Genomic DNA, 19,949 nt, shown 5'->3' on the forward strand with positions numbered 1-19,949 from the left:
TAAGGGGCTGGTTGACATCAGCCGAGTGGGCTGGGCGGTGTGGGTGGGATTTCCTGTGCTGGAGGTCAGCTGCTCCCGTCCCTCTCCCGTCCCTCCCAGCCGCCCGGGTCCCGCTCTCCCCGCACCGGAGGGACCTGCATCCTCCCGGCTCCCTCCTCTCGGGTTGGATTTACATAGTGATGTGTAAACTACAGGATGCCCAGCAGCACTGGAAAAAGGTTTAAACCTACGAAATACATCCCGGTCTCCACAGCAGCTGCCTTATTAGTGGGTTCGACTACTTTATTTTTTGTTTTCACGTAAGTACCGCTCTGGCGGAGGGGGGGCCCGGGCTGGGGCCGCCCGGCCCGGCGGGGGGAGGCGGCTGGGCTTGATAGTCCTCCAGGCCCTGCCGCTGCTGGTCCTGCTCCCTCCTGCTATCCCTGCCCGGCTTTGCTTTGCAGAGGCTCAACATCTCTCCCTATCATAAAACGTGCCTGGTAGTCAGATCCACCATTTCATGGCACGTAAAACCCCGTCAGCCTCCCGCAGCTGCCGGCTGTGTGCATCAGAGATGCCCGAGCCCCTTTGCCTGTCTGTGCAGGGCTGGTCTACGGGAGGGAAATGCAGCCCCAGCCGCCCCGCTGTCGGCAGGCGTGGATCCAGCCTGTGTCTCAGCTGGCCGGAGTCTCTGTGCTCCAGGAGGGAGAGCTGGCCTCTCCGTCACTCAGTGTCTCAGGGTTTATCCGGCACAGCCTTTTGAAGTGGAAGGAATCCTATTCTAAGCATTACCGGTTTTACATATTTTTATGTAACTGTTCCTGAAAGCTTGAGGACCTAATGAACAAATTTACATTTGCTTGGAGGAAAGACGAGGAAACTTTTCCCCTCTCTGTTTCTTCTTCTCTCATTCCCTTCTCCCTTAAATGCGGAATGGAGCCGTGGCTGTCGGCTTGCAGCTCTCCTGTAGTTATATTAATATGTGAATGCTGTAGTGCTTCGGCTGTTTCCCTCTCCATACACTCGAGTTCTGTAGCTCGCTCACCCTTCCTGTGCGGGCGTAGCGGCACCTTCCCTGCAGAGGTGTCCGTGTTTCCAGAGATGCTACAAAACTGTGCTCTGAAAGGAGCTTTGACTAAGCTGCCTTTAGGAAGGTGAAAACATGGCTATTGAATATTAAGATTTATTGTTTCACTTATTTTGGAACTCTGTTTTCCTTGTTTTGCCGTTGCTATTTTTTAACTGAATTTAGTGAAGCTGTTGGAAGCAGAAGGCTCTGTAAGAGTGGGAGTATGTGTCTGTGTCATTATCTTTTGTGGTTTGGCTGTGATATGATTCTCGATGTTTCAAAATGCTTGTCACTGGTATGGTAATCTCAATGTAGGATTTCAGAATAAAACGTAAATGTTGTTTTGTCTAACAGTTTCTTAAATCGGAATGGATTTTGACACTGAGTTTTGCTCTTGATTTAATGTGCGTTGATTTTTTTCCTTGCTTGTTTTCAGTGCATTTGATATAGTTTGGTGCTCACAGGCAAACATAGGACAGAAGTTGGCTTTTGTGATAAGCTTGGTTGACACTGGAGTGGTGAATATTAAATGGTAAAATAAAAAAGGCGCCTTTATGCCAACATTTATTTTTCCGGCTGCTTGAGGAATGGATGTACGCTAAGGTTGTTTTGGAAGCTGTATGTTTGTTTTCGTATGATACCTCCAGTGTAGAGCTGCAATCGTGATGTAAGACTTTCCTGGTAACACAGTTGTTGTTGAAACATCCTTTTGGCAGCAGGACATCAAGTGAGATGTTAGCTTTACAACTTGTACAGAAGAAGCAATTGCCTCTAATCTGTTATGGAATCTGAAACTTCACTCTGCTCCCTCTGTTATCAGTGAATAATTACATGCAAAATGAAGTATTTTAAGGATCTCTCCATATTGTAACTTGGCCTGTGTATCTCGAAGTGCTAGTAAATTTTTCGAGGATTGTCCCAGACATACGTTCTCTGCTGCTGCCAAGTCTTGTGTGTAATAAAAGTAACACATAATTGAGCAACTGTTGTCAGGCAGAGTCTGAAGTCCTGTCCATTCAAAAATACTCAGATGAATTTGTATGGGATTGGTGTTGTTTTTCATGCTGAGCAGTGTTAGTAAAATCTATCTTTGTTGTGAAATCAAAGCAAGCCATATGCATGTGATTACTTTCTTTTGTGTGGCAATGGGGTTTTTTCCCCTTTCCTGAGCATTTCCATTTTTTATCTTTTTCCACAGGCAATGTTTTATCTCCTGAAGATCTTTTTGTTGTAATATGTTACTAAAGGCTGAGATAGACCTGAATTTTCAGGTGTGTTGATTTGTTCAACTCGTTTGATGTTGGATAGGGCTCTGATATGCAGCAGTTGAAACACTGGCCTAAAATTGTTTTAGCAAGTTTAGCAGTGTTTTTGATACAATCCATGCTTGCTTGTCAAAGCACAAGAACTTAATCAGATGAAGATTTACATGTGTGTTTATTAATTACTTATTTGTGTCATTAAGCTCTAAGGCTGCTGTGTCTGTTAATGAAGTAACCTGTGTATAAATACATGAATCTGATGAGATTCCTATCAAATTTTGGGTGCAGATCACCTCAGTGGGATGTCAGGGACTAGAGCAACTTCAGTACAGTGGAATTGAATAACAGAGGATAATATATGTGGAAAAATTTGATAATAGCTATTTTTAAACCACTTACTGAATAGAAAAAATAAGCTTTTTAGGCCACTGGAAACACTTCTGAGTAACACGTACATAAACAGCCTCTGACTTGGCTTTTTCTTTAGACACGTTTGTGGTCTCATGCCACACATTATGAGTGTCTTCTGCTGGATGAAAAGCTCTTTGAACCTGAAGGCCAGGGTTAGCTTTTTAGCAATGTGGTCTTTATTTTTAGCTTTTTTTTCCAAACACCTTTGCTAAAAAGCAGCCCATAAAGAGTGTTTGAAATACACAGTGTCTGCTATTAGTTCATCATGGTGCTGATCACTGGTACTGTGATACTTTAGGAAAATTCCATTTTAGATTTTCTTTTATTTTTTTTTTCCCCCTCAGCTAAGCATTTAGGATTCACTGTATCACTGCTATATTTCTTCTGGTTTTATGAGGGGGAACTAAACTATTTAGCTATCAAGATTATTGCCTGGAAAAGCAACTTAATATTGGAGTTGTATTATTGCAGGCTTTTAGCACTCCATGTGTGTTCCTTCACTAATAAATACAGTGTCTGAGTAGGTGGTCTAATTTGTCACAGTGGGAGAGTAAATAAGCATTAACTCTAAGCATTATGAAGGAACTTATCAATAATGTTGTATAGAATGATTAAGTTAATTTACTTATATGAGCAAATCAAACGGTGTAATGAAGGAAGAACTAATTCTTCTTAACATAGGACAAATCCAGTGATTCAGTTCTAGCAAACCTGAACTTATTTCTACTAAAATAAATTTTTCTTCATATTTCTCATAAGACATTTTGTTAGAGGTAGCAATTTAACCTATTTAAGTGAAGTCTGGGCTCTTATGCCTTGGACTACCAAGTGCTGTGATGTAAACCTAATTATGTTCATTCAAAGACCCTGAGTTTCAAGAACTTCCCACCTTATTTTTGACTGTACAACTTTAGTGTTAGCAGAGAATGCAGCTTAATTATCAGCAAGCAGAATGTCACCTGTGAACAGCTGCAATCAATGATCTAAAAGGACTGTTCCAACCTAAATGATTCTATAATTTTTCTGGAGCTAGTAATTCTCTTCACCTGCCTAAACTGGCTACTTGCTGTAGGTGTTGGTGCTGAGAACTTCTGAGGTAGTTCAGCAGCTGCAATGCCAGCTGAAAGCATATGGTTTTAAGGGGAAACTGTGGCTCATTTTAGTAAGGAGAAAAATGCTCATCATTCTCTCAATGAATATTGTAGGCCTGAAGTTTCTCATAAAATACCCATTTTCAGACTATATTCTGTAGCATGCAGCCTCTTGAGCATCTTTGAAATACAGTGGAAACATGTAATTCATAACAAAGGTCTAGATGCCACTACTTCTTTGATATAATGGCAGCAACACTGCTGTATATTATTTCTTTAAATGGGATAATAAAATGGGTAATTTTCTGGGTGAAGTGAAAGCACAAATAAGGTGAAAACTCATTCAGTCAGTACTGAAAATAGGAACAACTTTGTTCTTAAGAGTCATAATGGGAGATAATCATAGATATACACCACAGACATCTGCACTTGGCACTCTGATGCAGTCTGTGGCACAGGGAGTCTAATACTAATAACCTTCAGGAAACAATTGAGCAGTGATAAATTGGTGTAGAAGAGCAACTGAAGTTGAAGTCGCAGTAGGGATGGAAAGAAAATAGAGAACTAGCCTAAACCTGTGCTGTTCAGATGGCAGAAGGAGGAAGAATGGCTGGCAGACTGTGCTCCATAGCAGGGCTGCTGGATTTACCTTAACAGGACAGAAAGCTTGGCTTTGGTTGATAATTATTTAAAGAAAAATTGGTGCTCCCCCTACATTTGTATATCACGTTACTGCATTTCATGAACTAGAAAGACTCAGCATTTCTGCAGTTAGACATGTATGAATCCAGATGCACTTATGATGCATTCACCCCTTAAATCATAGGCACTACCCCCTTCTTGCAGTTATTTGATCCTGCACTGGAACAGCCTTAAAATAAACAGGTAACAGCACTTTAAAGTTTAAAACTATTATAACCATCCTGAATTAGTTAATGAAAATATAGTGATATGTGTACCTAGAGTTCTTGAACTATCTGTTAGATCTTTTCCTCCCATGACTTGCATATATTCACAAAGGGAAAAATACAGTCTGCTGTTTTCACTTGGGTTTGTTAAGTCACTAGCAAAGGCCAAGCTAATAGAAGATCATCTTTGCTTTAGTGAATTTGATTTGTATCCAAAGATGTTTTCCTTGCCTAAAGTATTTGGTTCCAGATGTGCAGATGTTCTCTTCTGCCAGTGCAGTGTTCTGATTTCAGTTAGATCAAATGATAAAATGTGATTTAAAATGTATATTTCAGATGTTATGGAGCTTCATCTGTAACACAGGTGTGTTTTATACCAGCCTAGAGGAAATGGAACTGAATGCTGAGAAGTAGATGCACAATAAAGAAAATAAAGATAAAACAATCTGAGCTACAATTTCATCTTGATATGCTGCTGGACAGCATGAATTCTGCCTTAGAGTGTGGTCTTACATCCATCTTACAGTTTGGCTTCTGCCCAAAAACTTGCTGAAGGCTGCTTGAGGATTTGGGAGAGCTCTGGTGGCAGTTGCTTGTGCTGTGTGATGCCAGAAGCTCCAGGTGTGCTGTGGTCTGTATGAGAGCATATGAAACACTGCCACTCCACAACTCCACTTCCCCCATCCTAACCAGATGATCATATCAGATATCCTTGGCATTCTGAAAACTTTGGAGCACAAAGCTCCTCTACCTTGTCTGTTTCTAGCTAGGGGTCCATTTGATAGTGGTAATGCTAATTATGAAACAGAACAAATTGCCCACTCCTTGAATGTTCTCTCCACACCATTCTTCACTACATGGAATATTAATGTATTTCTGATTTTTCTGTTTTGCTTTCCATATGGCAAACAAAGAAATCTCTGGAACTGGCAGGAAACAGCTTCACTGAGAGCCATGCTGGTGACACTGTACAGGGGAAAAAGAAAGTGCAAAAAGGTGTGGGTTGGTTTAATCAGGTGAATTTTAAAACTGACTTCACAGTCACATACAGATTTCAAGCAGTGCAGTTTGGCCTCCTGAGATACCTTAACATTTTCCATGTTAAATGCATTTTTAATGGCAGGTTTTTCCTGTCCACTCTACCTGCAGCCCAAAAGAGGCAACACTTGCCTGTTTGACCTGAGTCATCTCAGTTGTCATGTCTGTAATCTTCTGAAAAATATTTACTTTGGTTATGACAAAGAAATGTCCTTTTAAGCTGTGGCAATTTCATCTTGCTATAAAATTTTTGGAAATAGAATCTAGACAAACTTGTCAGTCTAGAAAAGACGGGCAGTCTCAACAGGAAAATATATTTAACTGAAGTGTGAAAAGTTTTTGGTTTTGTTTTTTTTTTTTAATGCCATAAGAAGCCTCGGTTTTACTACTTTTAGCTAGTTAATTTTATGATCTTTGCTTCCAAGGGCAGTGATCTTTGCTTCCAACAGCAAAGTTGGCAATACAGGGCCTTTCTGAAAGCTATTAAAATTCATTCCTTTAGGAAAAAACTTGATATTTCTTATTTTTTTTCTTCCTCTAGTTTGAGAGAGTAAAAAGGAAAATCATGTTTGTTGAGGGCAGTAAATGGCTACACAGGTTCAGCTGTGGATGCAGAGCTTTCTGCAGCCACTGCAGGGGCATTTCAGTGCTCACTGTAGATCCACTTTGAAAAAGGCAGAAGAGCTACTGGAATGGAAGTTATTGCTGTACATGGGCTACAGCTGTAGTCAGTGTGTGATTTATGCCAGTAGCAACCTCCTTTCTATTTTTCCTAATAAGCAGAGATTAAGGTCATATGGAAATAGGAATGAGTGTCTCAGTTAGATTAGGGTGGGCCTCTCAGCCTTTTTACAAGAATATACAAGCAATTTTTCTTTTATGTCTAAAGTCCTTTTCAAGATGCTAATTTAAATACTGTTGTTGTTTGTCCAATATGCCACATGTGTATCCTTTTATAAACAGAAACAATCTCTACAAGATTGTTCAAGCTCAATTGGTTTGCTAGTAATGTCAACTAAGGAATGTTATTGTCAAAACCACAAAACTTACATTGAGAGATAAATACATGTGGTGACCTTGGAGATCTGATTTTTGAGATTCATTACCTGGGATAATCACTAATTATACACATAACATTATTGTATAAACAACTTATTATGCTACTACCTGCTTCTGAGCTGAAATCAGCTGTAGGACCCTGTGGTGTGGGGATCTCTGGGGGACCTGTGAGAGATGACCTGGAACAGGATTTCTGTGCTCATGTAGTGTATAAGCTACAAGGAAACTTTTCAAGGCCATGAGCTTTGTTCAGTTTGCACTGGAAGATGTCTGAAATATAGCAGTAAAGTGGTGTAAGCCAATTTAGAGCATGAAGGAGATGCACACTGGAGTGGGAGAGAAGTATTATAAAGCTACACGAGATACACTTGTGTAATCAGTGCAGAAGTGGAACACTGATTTACTGTCCTTTGGTTCAAGCCAGTCAATACAACACTTATTTTTCTATAATCCAAGAGTAATGTTCAATTTGGCTGCACTGTTACAGAGATACTATTAGTTGATCATTTGTCACTGGGAGCAGCTAATGAAATTGAGAGGAAGAGGCATGGAGGTCGAGACAGAAATGCTGCAGTTTTTAATGGAAATTCTCTATTGTTCTTTTGCAAAGAATTCCATAGATTGAAAAAACCTACTCAGCCTTGATCTTATTTTACCATGGAGAGGCAATTTTAGGAATCCTTGTTTGGTGATTGGAAAAAATAATTCCAGTGAGTACACCACAATGTAGTGTCTACTACATAAATCTTATGCAGTAATCTGCATCCAGAAAGAGGATTTAATTAGTCACTGATTGGTTTTTTGCAGTTACTAATGCAATTTAGCTAGACTAGCTTCAAAGCTGTCCAAACTGCCTAAAATTCTGCACTTGAAACTATTGTGCAAACATGAGTGAGTAACCTGATTCTTTGTTTTTCTCAGGATGGATATTATGGAATAAACTGTACAGTAACCCATATTTAGATATTGCAGTGTTACCGCGGTTCTTTGTGGAAGTGTAAACACAGAATTTGTGCACTTCAAATGTGAAATCCTTATGAGATACCTGTACTCTGCTGCTGTGTGTTGAGATCATCCAGCAACAGTAGACGGGGGTGCCAGGTGCAAGAAAAATCTTTCTTGAATTTGAAATGTAAACACCAAAGCAGCTGTTTCCAGTGTACGTGTGCACCATGAAATGACTACTCTCCAGAAAAGCTTGGTACACTCTTAGACTAAAGTAATTGCAGAATATTCTTAAATGAACAAATTACTTTTTAAGTTGGAGCCCAACAAAGCAAACTTGAGACTGCTTAAATATATAAGGGCTTTCATAAATAAAGCCAGACAAAGCATTACTTTCCAATGATTCTTAAAACTAAATTGGCATTTACATTAGCTCTTATTCATGTCTTCAGGGAAATAATGTAATGTAATATCTATATCAACACAATTTAAGTACAGTTCTGGGAATAAGGAAAGCTTGAACATTTCTATAAACAAGCATAATTTTAATTTAAACTTGGGTCAATCATAGAAATGCTTCAAAATGGAAAAGTTCAGCTTAAAACTTTTCTGTTTACTATGATCGCAGTCAGCAAGGAGAGGTAGTTATTTTGTTATGGAAAAACACTTCCTTTCCCCATTTTCAGCCAGTTCAGTTTCAAAAGTTATTTAGGATTATTTTCATTGTGTAGAACTTTCAGTTCTTCCTCATGAGTGAGATCTCATTTTGCATGTTTAGCTTTCTCTGAAGATTAATGTTTACCCCAGCAATAAGACTCCAGATGTGTTATGATCTAATAATGCTGTGGTTAACCCTTGTCTGCTGTCAGCAGCTTGCTGAACCACCTCCTGTGTTTTACCAAGCCCCAGCATTTGATGATGCAGTTTCCTGGCTCCAAGCAGCAGGAGCCATGAGTTGTGTAGGTGGGCAGCTCTCCCTCCATGGGGTTTGTGTCTGGCACTGGGCTGAGGAGCCGCTGCCTCGAGACTTCCCTGGGGAAGCACACTGTTAACTTGGCTTATCCTCCAATATTGCAAGGCACAATGATGGAGCAGGGTCTTGAGGATGTCTTTATGGTCACCTTCATGTGCTCAGACAGGTGGCTTTGACCAGGAACTCTAGATCTCTAGGTTCTTGTCTAATTTCTCTGTTGTGTGGTGCCTAAGTCTCACATCTTTCTTTTCTCTTTGAAGCTGGCTTTGCACATACTGTATCTTGTGTAAATGGCTAATGAGCCTTTGTGGCAAAAACAGTAAGAGCATCAACAGGCACTAGATTTTTTTTAATTACTAGGTTTTGAGAATTCTGTACAAAGAGGTATATAAAATGGCTGCTTTCTGATACACAGTACAAGTCAAACAGAAGGAGGTATGAAGCCTCTGAATCTGATGACTTCTAAATCATGTATGGAAGTTGTAGCATCTGCAGCAAAAGGAAATTAATATCTGCTACAGAATTTTCAGTACAAAGAGACAATGCAGGATTAAAATAACAGGACTTTCTGGGTGCAGCCATTGAGTCAATGTGATATTTTTTTTTTAGTTGTGAAACAAAACTTCTAATCCATGTCTAGATAGTTTTGTATCAGAAATAAAATGCCAGGACCACCTCAGCTCCTCTCGGCAGAGCTCTGCTGAGAATGTTCCCTCATCTTACGTAATCTATTAATTTTGCAATCAAAGCCAGTCTGTATGAGCAGTGCTCTCAAGAATCTGGTGGACGGTGGAGGAGGACAGGCAGATTCAGGTTTTTAGAATATTGGAAGGGTTGGTTCCTTGAAATTAAATGGTTCTTGTTGTGTCATCTTTGTGTATTTTTAGAATAAGGCATTTGACAAATAGATTGCAATGATAATAAGATACAATGTCTTAAATATGGCATTGAAATTTGGTCTGCTGATGATAATAAACAGGTTGGAAAAAATCTGCTTTCATTCTCTGCTTCAGTTGAGAAGACTTTGCTGGGGCAAAGCTGTGCTATTCCTTAGGAAGTCTCCATCCCTACTGGTCTCTAGTAATGCAACTTTTGGATAAGGTCATCAGTGCTATGATCCCTGTTCACTTCTTAAACTGAGGCAGACAGGTGCTGTACAACTGGAGTGCTGGTGCTTAGCAAGTTTTGCACAGATGTGCCAACTCCAGACTGAAGCCCTGTCAGCCCAGGACTGGATGGAGATCATTCTTTCAGAGAGGGCTTCTGAAGGTTTGCTTAATTCTACAGTTTCTACTCTGTCTAATGTCATTTTGGGCCATCCATCAGGTACCAAGACCATTTTGTTTCTTGAACACTGTATTGAATGTATGAATAGAGAAATACATGCACTAAAGCTTTGTTGTCTCTCTTTAAAAGTTTAATAGTATCATTGTAGTCTTTAAATTTTTATTTGTATGTGATTCCACAATGACTAGTTACTTTTGCAAGTAATTTTTCTTGCATTGTATTACAATGACTAGTGGGATAGAGCTAAACATGATACCTATGGTTTGAGAACTGAAAAATTAATGATTTCTCCTCTAGCCTGTTGTGTTTGATTTATAATTCATATCTGATAAGAGACATTCTCTTCTGAGCCAGCTATCATCTCTCCATTTACATCTAGGTGGGGTAGTTTTTAATTCCTCCTGTGGTGGGTGCTGGGGGGTTGTGAATTTTGAGCCCTAGAGTGCTCCCGAAGAAGGTTTCCAGACACAGGTTTTCTCCACCTCTCATTTCCCAGGAGACTCTTTATCCTCTGTAGGATCTGCCCCCAGGGCTTGTGTTGACCCCAAATGTCACAGCTGCTGTCACAGCCCACTGCCATGACCCATGACTTTTAGCATAACTCAAGTACATGGTTTACCTTTCAGAGGCACTTGACAGCAGAAGGAAATAGAGAACTATGGGGGTTTTAAGTGTCCTGAGTAGCTGCTTCCAACCACTCCACCTCTCAGGGAGAGGCATGGCTGAGGACTAAGCTATGAGCCCTTTACAGAGCTCATCTCTCACTTCCTGTGTTTGGTCTTTTCCATCACTCGGGATCTTCCTGGGCTTGTCTGGCTGCATCTTGTCTGTCTCTTGTACTGTTGTGGTTTTTCTTGCTGTTCTGTCTCTCTTGACAGGTGATCTCCAGTTCAGTCTGTTCAGCCATTTTGCCCAATACACACACAAAGGGTGATTCACTGCCTGTTTACCCTCTACCAGAGTAGAGGCCTTACAAGATGCAATTCAAAATCTGATCCCATCTGTTGAGCTGGGGTGGCTTTTAGGGGTTGATGAAACAACTCTTCTGTATTGAAACTGTAAGTGCTCTCAGTGGGCCACTGTCTTTAATGTGACTCACACATATTTGGCATCCTCTCCAAAGAAGCTGACCAATATTTCTATCTTCTTGCCCACTAAGAGGTTCTGTATTCTTTGTGAATTTATTTGCTCCAGAACAGTAAGCTGAGTCGCTGGCTGGTCAAAAGGGGAAGAAATGTGTAGCAATTTGCCAGTTACATTGTCCTCCTCTGAACACAAGAGAGCCCTGTTTAGTGGAGTGAGGCACTGATCCTGCATTTTGGTGATTAATATGTTTCGTGCTTTTGTTTGTGTCTTTGAGAGTGACATTATTTATTTTTATTGCTTCAACTGTTTTGGAAATGAGAAAAAGCTATTTTGAGTGTAATATCGACTTGGCATCATTAAAAAAGTGTCTCTTCTTGCCAGTTTTTTTCTTGGTTCCCCTAGAAATACATTTCTTTTGGGCTGCTTCTGCCATTGTGTATGTTGTGATAAGTCTCCAAAGCAGCACACTATGCATGTGTGATGGTGGATGCTTGCATGTCTGATGAGGGATTGATTCCCCTGGGCAAGTGAGTCCTGCCAACTCCTTGGTTAGAAAATTTGAGGTTTTAATATACATTCTGTCTTTTAGTCCCAGTTTGGCCTCTTCTTTTGGAAGGCATTTTTTTTTTCCTTTTTAATAAAAAAAGCTTGCAGTTATATTGAGCCAGTTAATTAAACAGCCTACATCTAATTCAGATCTCTTAGTTTCCTTCTCACTTTTTCTTAACTGTGCCTACCTAATAACCTGATGAAGCTGTATAAAAATTACTGAAATGGGTTGAAGCCCATCTAAAGCTAGAACCTGAATCTGATCTCCTGACCTGCCCATTAAAATCTCACTGCAAAGTGATTACTCCAAGATATTCAAGGGACTGCATGCTTGATTTAGATCCCTTGGAGGGCTCTCGGTCATCCTGGCTTGGCTGATTGTGTTCCTTCAGCAGCCTTTAGCATGCACATGTCCTGGGCTTTACCCTTCTGAAAGATGTCTGTCTGTGGCCCAAGGACAAGATCCTGTTCTGTAGCTCTGAAGAGATGAGCTTTTCAACAGGAGAAAAGAATAACATTCGTCAGCTTCCACTTGGAAACATCTGAATCGTTTGGTTAAAGCTGTAATTGGGACAAATACTTTGCTTGAAGGGCAGAGGTAGCAGAAAGGTTGTAGCCTAATAGTTAATTTGGCAGAGATTCAGAATGGAAAATATGCAATATTGCTTTATACCTGTGCCTTTTCAGTCCCATCAACAGATATTTAAACATATCCCATCAGCTTTTCCAGTGGCTGCTAGTTTTCAGATGCTTCTATTTGCTCCTTAGTTTTCAAGTTGGTCTTTCTAAATTTCAGGAAATACTGAGCTTTTCCTTTGAAAGCCAGTCCTCTTCAATCTGCTTCTTCCATAGGGTGACAGTCTTAAAAATGTATTGTTTACTCTTTTTGTTCTTCTGAGTTCAGAAAACAGTGATTTTAAGCTAAATTATCTCTCTTAGAAGACATTTCAGACAATTTGCAGTCTGCACCCATTTAAGTGGTAGGGGGCTGGATGGAAAGACAGGAGAATATAAAATAGTGCTATTATGAATTATTGTGCAGTAGGCAAGGATTTCTTTCATTCCCTCCCTCCCTCCCCCCCTTCCATCTTATGTATCTAAGGAAGAAGTTTCAGGGTGAGCAGGGATATTCTGATTTCCATGGCAGTAACACAGAAGGAATTTTCTGTTTTCTCCAAGAGTACACAAACACTTCACAATCACTTTCCTGGCATTACCTGTGATATTTTAAAGGCTATTGGAGAGAAGGTACATCAAGGGAGGCTTAGACTGCTGATTCTTACTCTGTATTTGCCTAGCCTTGACTGGGTCCATGTTCAGAAAGCAGAAACCTGTCAAAAGTCAATACATCGACACTGAATTTCCAAAATACTGTTAGTATTCTACATGCAGATTAGCTTTTTGTGCTTATTTACCTGTATCTTGGAAATAGCCTTCTAAAAATATTAGCAATAGATGAATACAGGATGAGTGCTGTGCTAGGCACACTTAAAATGCTCTCATGTATATCAAATCGAAAATTCTTTATTTCAAACTAAAGAAAATAGAAGGGAAAGAAGTCAGAATCCCTAAGGGGAAAGTACTGCGTGTTCAGGTCTCTTGTCATGGCCTATTTGATTTATAAACATAAAAAAATATTTGTGTTCTAGTGCTGTGGCTGGTCCAGTGTTCTTTGTTGTTCTCCCACAATGTGACAAGCATCCAGAAAGCTTATGTCCATGTGGATACCATGGGGCTTTAGGTGCATTGTGATATAAATGCTTATCTGGATATAAACTGTCAATCTCTGTATTTGGGTGAGCCTTAAAGGAAGGTTCAGGCACAATAAAATAGACTTGTTTAGTGACAGTTCAGCATCACTTCCCTTGCCATGTATGATCACCCTATCAAGAACTGCATCCTGCTGCGATGACAGTTTGCTGGAAACTCTCCACAGATTCATTGGAAGTTGGCTGAGCCCCAGCTCCACAAATTACTGGTCAGAAGAGACTGTTTGTAGGGCACAAATCTATCCAATTTGTAGTGTTGATTTGATTCTTTTTTTAATTAACACTTTAAAAGTGTGTCAACCGAGTGCCAAAAAGACAAGAAATGATCAGCTAAAACATTTTATTGCAGCATATGATGCTGTTCCATATTATTATGGAAACATGGCACTTAGATACAGCAATATTTTATTTCCTGTTACTTTTGTTCATTTTTTGGTCAGCAGTAATTTAAAATAGACAGTCTTCAAAGCAAATGCTGGGGTTTTGCACTTTTTCCTTTTTACTTCTTTTTGCTTATCTCCTTTCCCTGTATTCTCATTAAGGCCAGTATCTTATTGAATCTAAAGCTAAAAAGTTGAATTTTCCCTCATTTAATTTTTTTTTTTTGTAAGACTGCTTTCTGTCTGGTGTTTCTGGCTCGATGAGGTGATTGGCAGGAATAACATAAGGAGTACACTAGTCTGTGGTCCTTTGGAGATCCTGCAAGTACAGTCAGGATTAATAGAATCTGGCTGGCTGTTTTTTGATGAAATCATCTTTCTCCTTTTTTTTTTTTTTTTTTTTAAGCTGTTGTTTCCTCAGTGCTCTGTGTGAGACCTGTCACTCCTCCATGCATTCCTTCAGTCTTGGATTGTGAGGGTAGTGAATGTCAGCATGAAAGATCAGAGCTGGTGTTGACAGCAGTTTAAATGCACTCTTGCTTATGTTTCCTATAGTATCGCTGGTTTATAGCTAGAGATGCTGGAAATATTCTGTGCAGGGAGTCTGTTGCAGGTGCTGGAGCCATGGCTGCAAAGCAGAGTTAGTGCTGTGTCAGGGCTTCATGCTGCTCGCAGCCCAGCGTGGAGCCCTGGGCCGGTTCCCAATCCCAGCTCTCCCTCTGTCCTGCCCTTCCCGGATGGCCTCGGCTGGCTGTGTGCCCACCCAGCCACTCTGCCACTCTCCCCCTCACAGGACAGAGAAAATGGGATGAAAAACCTTGTGGGTTGAGATAGAGACAGGGATGCCACTTATCAGTTGCCATCAAAAGCAAAACAAACTCAGCTCAGGGAAAAATTATTTAATAATTATTAAATTACATTTGGATGATGAAAAGCAAAGATAAAACCTAAACACCTTCCCCTCATACCCTGTTTTTTTGCAAGCTCAGCTTCATTCCTTCTATTCCCAACTCCTTTACCTCTTCCATCCCCCGAGCAGGGCTGAAAGGAGGTGGAATGTGGGCTGTGGTCTGTCCATTTCAGCCCCTCTCTTGCTCCAGTGTGGGCTCTCCATGGGCTGCGGTTCCTCTCTGCTGCCGCCTTCCCTCAGGAAATACCCCCTGCTTTGGCACAGCCTCTGCCACAGGCTGCAGTGTGGATTTGCTCTGTGCTGGCTGCCAGGGAATCCAGCACAGCCACTCCCAGGGACATTCCTCACACTTTTCCCCTCACTCCAGGGACATTCCTCACACTTTTCCCCACACTCTGTGCAGGTTTTGGCCTTTCCCGAGATGCCGCGGCCTGGCTGAGGGCTCCCCTCACGGAGCCCCAGCAGCCCTCATCGTCTGGGAACAGGCACCCAAACTCCAGAGAGTAAACATTTCTACATACATGTTCCAGCAGTTCTACATTTAAATGAGTCTTTACATACAGGAGAAGGAGACTGTTACCAAAAAATACGGATTTGACCTTCATCATCCCCACCTGTTCCTCAAGATCAGTCAAACAAGTCGGGAGGAAAATGGATTTGCCCGTTTTCCCTAGCTGTAAATTACTTGTTTTTCAGTAGCGCTTAACAATCTCTCTTCAGGAAAATTGCTGAATGTCAGAGTGCAGCAATGGCTCACTCTGATTTATGGAATTCCTCAGAATTTCCATTGTGATTCTGTGAGTCACGTTAATGTGGCCTCTTTAGCTCGAGGATCCTCCATTGGCATGTTCCACTGTAGTTTCTCTGTCATGGTCTGGGGGCTGTTGGAGGCCAAGCACAGGACACAAAGCCCATCTGTTCTTGTGCTTTACAAGTTGCTGGTGAAGAGGGTTCACTGGTGGGAGGCTGTGGCTGAAAATGTCCCCCACCACTGGAATTACACCAGGGGCTGGCAACAGGTAATTAATTCTGTGTAGCCTCACGAGCCAACTGCATTGCTGCTGAAAAGCCTTGTCCCTCCTGCTAATCCCAGAGAAAACTGGATGGGTTAATTTTAACCCCTCTTAAATACTGGGGTTTGGTTATAGGGCTGAGATTTTTAGAGGAAACTTTCCAGAGAATAGCTGCCTCTTCTCTGGGGACTGAAAAAGGTTTTAAGGTGTGGAAACTTCCCACACTAATATCCATGTAGTAGAAGGACAAAATGTGAAACATTTACCACAGTTTTACAGGGATATGTTTGGGTAACTTTGGCAGCTGTACCCTATTATTGGAGACTACATAGGAAGAGCCAAGGAGAAGTAATAATCTTCTGTCAATGTCAGGAAAAGTGACTAGGTCAGAAATTCTGAGAAATGAAGTTTCCAGAGCAGAAACACTAAAGCTTCAGTCCAGTTCGCAGTTGTCTCTTTTCGTGTCCTGAAGCACTCCATCATCATTGCCTTTGCTCATAATCCACCTGTCAAGAGGTGACACTGTTATGCATTGAACTTTGTAGTGTGACAGCAATGCGTTTTGCCCTGCCAGAGCAGAGGTGGCTTGTGCCTATCTTCTAGTACTTGCTCAAATCTACCAGTTTATTTCCCCCTAATTTAGAAATGATGCCAAACAGTAACACATTGTGTGTATACCAAATTGACTGTCCTTCCTGGGCCCCCTTTAAAAATACTGGAGAACTGCTTTTAATGCCACTGTTTATTTTGGTACAGCATCCAGACTGCTGGAAGTATGTTTATAGCACAGTCTAATGAGCTGAGGCTCCTCTCGAAGATTTCAGTGCCTCGTGGCTGGGTAGAAAAAGCCAGTAAATATGGCTCTAAATATGTATTTATGTCAGACTCTGGCTTGCAGTAATAGTTAATGCCACCTAAGGTAAGTTTGAGCAGCAGTTTTTCCTTAGCACATGATAGAGTGATCCTTGTTACTGCAGTGCTCATTAGTCAGACTTACCAACACCTGTAGTTGTGAACATCACCAGTTACATTAGGTCATCTGTATTAAGCTTGATGACTTGATGAGAAACCATTTTAACTTGCTTCCTACCTGTGCAGCACGAATTCCAGGTTAACTTTGAAATCTGGTTAATGTTTTAGATGCAAGAAATACAAGTATATTAAAATAGCGTTATCTACATTGAACTGAAGATAAAACTCTGCTGTGTGTGCCTGGAGCAAATATAAGTGAGATATAAGCTGCTCTTTACTGTGCTGATGGCCTTTCAATCCACATTAATGCAGTGGGTTTAATCTCCTACTCTTCACACTTTCTTTCTGAAAGGAAGTGGCTTTAGCTTGATGCACAAAGACTTCATTAACTTGAAGACAGTTTTAAAAATGTTTTATTTCTGATAGAAGTATCTTCCACACAGGGAGAAAGACCGAAACATAAAATAAATTTAAAGTTTGCTTTGAAACGCAAGAATTATTCTCAACGTTGAACAGATAATCCTGCAAGAGTGCAAGATTGGAGTTGTTTAAATCAAACTTGTTGCTTAAAGTCACAGTTTGTTTCCAAATGGTTTAAAAGCCAGTTTGCCACATCTGCTCTCCCTGCCTGTGTGAATATCCTCCTGCCCCAGTTACTCATGGCTGGCAAGGAGTTGGTGCTCACTATAACTTTTTTGTCCAGGCTCAGACCACTGAGCTTGTCAACTCTTTCTCACAGCCTGATGATACAGAAGAGTGATCATCCTTTTCCCTTGCTGTCCCAAATTTAAAGCCACTGCAAAAGCTTTGCTGCAGCTGATAGTTCACTGACATAGAGTGTGGAGAATTTTGCTTCAGTGCCTGTTGGAAAGAACCAAACTTTTCCAGTGTGCCTCTGAAAAGTGCCTCTCTTGTGCTCACTTTTAAAATCTCAGGCAGTCCCAAAGCTAATATTAGCAATGAGCTTTAAAGGCTGACTGGAGAAGAAAATTGATTTGGAGTATAGAATAGCTCTTCTGTCAGTGTTTTGGCCAGCCCTCTGTACTATGGGCAGTAGTTAAATCTTCCTGAATTTCAAAAGAATGTAGGCATTTAAATGATTTACAGGTTATTAAAAACATTGTTATCATACCATGACAGCATTTTAATGAATTACTTTTTAAAATTACAACTGGAACTAATATCTGCTGGGGTAGGAGCTCCTTCAGTACGTAGCAGAGTTGTTGCCAGGAATATATTGAGTATCTGAAGCCCAAATTGTATGTAGTGAGCCTAGCTGGCTCATTCAGTAAGTTATTAGCATAAAAATCCTCCTGTAGCAAACTCATCCCGGGTTTTCGAAGAACATTCCTGTTCCTTATTGACAGAGTGAAGATTGTTTAAGCAGTTGGGGGGTTTGGGGAGGAATGTCCTTGTGCATGCTTTAACAGCCCACTGTGTGTCTGGGGGGTTTACAGTGCTCAGCTGTGTCCTGCAAAGTGCTCATCTTCCTCACCACGCTCCTTCCCCTTTCCTGTGCTGAAACTGCTCAGAGAGCAGCAGCTCCTCTGAGGCACAGCCCTGGCTGGCACCTGCAGCACCTGCTGAAAGGAAGGACAATATTGCTAAGGGATGACTCACAGGAACCTTAAACCGACTGTTACAAGCAGGAATTGCAGCTTCCTGAGGCAGACAAACATGATCCCTGGGTACCAAGTTGCATCTCAGGCTTCTGGCCTTTTCTGAGCACCTGGCAGTGCCCCAACCCTGTTGTCTCATTCTGGGGTGCACTGGACTATCCCTGTTTCACCTGAGTGAGTTTTGCTTAAGCAGGTGAGGCCCAAATGAATACATTTTGGGAGGAGTGACTGGGAACCAGTGGGTGTTTAATCTGTGCTTTTTCAACAGTGCTGTTCCTCACAACAGTGGTTTTTGCTGGTTTACAGAACAAACCTGCACAGGAGAGAGGAGGGTGTGAGAGGTAAAGGGAATCTGAGTGCTTTGGTCACTGTTGTGGATTTTCATTAAGCATTGACAGTTTCAGAAAGGTGCTCAGGGGCTGACAGGGAGACTTTGCTCCCCAGGACTGAGGCATGAGAGACCTTCCTTTGAAGTCTTTGGGCAGGAAGAAAGTGAGTCTATCCTGCTGCCTCCTGTTTTGTTTCTGGGATGAAATGTGATCCAGAGTGACCAGAGACAGTTGGGCAGTGTCAGAAGCCCAAAAGAAGAGGCTGATAAAAAATCAGATCCTAAGGCTTAAATGTTTTTTAATACACATGCCAAGCTTTATAAAAAGCCTGTCCTTCATTAGCTATTTTAAAACATATTAGAAAAATGAAGTGACTCTCATGTGCCTGTTGGTGACTTCAATTCTTTCTGTATACAAGCAATTTCATTGATTTAAGGTAGTGCAAAAGAGTATTTGAAATTTTAGTGGAACTGATGTGTCTCTTTGTGTCATACTGAAAGAATTATGAATACCTGAATGAGCTAATAATGCAAAGGACTGGAGTTGTCATGGCATTTAACACAAGAAAGAAGACCTAGTTACAATCTGGGTTTTTTGCATACCTGGTCTGTCAGTGAACAGCAAATATGTACAGAACAAATTAATTTTTTTTTTATTTGTCTCATTTTCTTTCACCTGCAAAAAAAAAAAGTGATAAACTGCAGTACAATGATTACCAGTCTCATTCCTGTAGCTGTGTGAACAACTAATCTTTGTAAGTGGGTGCTAGCATGGATGGAGAGCAGAACTGGAAAGTCAGTGTTGTAATTTGCAGCTTCTTCGATCACTGGTGTTTACTGCATGATTTTATATTCTAGTTACAAAACTTTAAAATGCAGATTCTGAAACAGTTATGTTCTTAATGAAAAGTGCAATTCACTTGTTGGAAGTTTGTCTGTCCTTTTTATCTCCTCTGTGGTGAAAGGGAGTAAGTACTCGGCCTTGATAAACTCTTGTGCCAAGTGTTCTTTTGAAAACAAAAAAGACATTATGGCCCATAGTTATTTTCAGCATAGCCTTGTTTGGAAAGCAAACAGAACTTCAAATTAAGTAATTCCTCTTCAGAGATTAAAGACATGTGGGTCTTCTTCTCCCCTGTATATTTCTTACTTGTTCAGTGCTTTAGCCTCTATTAAACTCTTCAGAGCTAGGATGCCATTGGGCTAATTAATGAAAATGGTTTTCATTGATTGCTGTGGAAAGAAAAGAACTAACTGGTTTAATTAACTCAAGACTATGCATATCTAGAAGAGTGACTATT

General features: G+C 40.8%; 1 protein-coding gene across 2 annotated transcripts in view; it reads left to right on the forward strand.

Moving 5' to 3' along the window:
• The first annotated feature begins 72 nt into the window (after nucleotides 1–72).
• Nucleotides 73–19,949, forward strand: part of ZDHHC8 (zinc finger DHHC-type palmitoyltransferase 8) — a 108,445-nt gene continuing 88,568 nt past the window's right edge. Inside the window, exon 1 of one of the 2 annotated variants that reach the window (XM_009092361.4) lies at nucleotides 73–299. In XM_009092361.4, the coding sequence (XP_009090609.2) occupies nucleotides 196–299 (104 nt within the window). In that variant the 5' untranslated portion in view covers nucleotides 73–195. The remainder of the gene's footprint in view (nucleotides 300–19,949) is intronic. The other variant, XM_030232531.2, reaches the window with a different exon arrangement.

Source organism: Serinus canaria, chromosome 15 (assembly GCF_022539315.1).
Source record: "Serinus canaria isolate serCan28SL12 chromosome 15, serCan2020, whole genome shotgun sequence".
NCBI classification, from domain to species: domain Eukaryota; kingdom Metazoa; phylum Chordata; class Aves; order Passeriformes; family Fringillidae; genus Serinus; species Serinus canaria.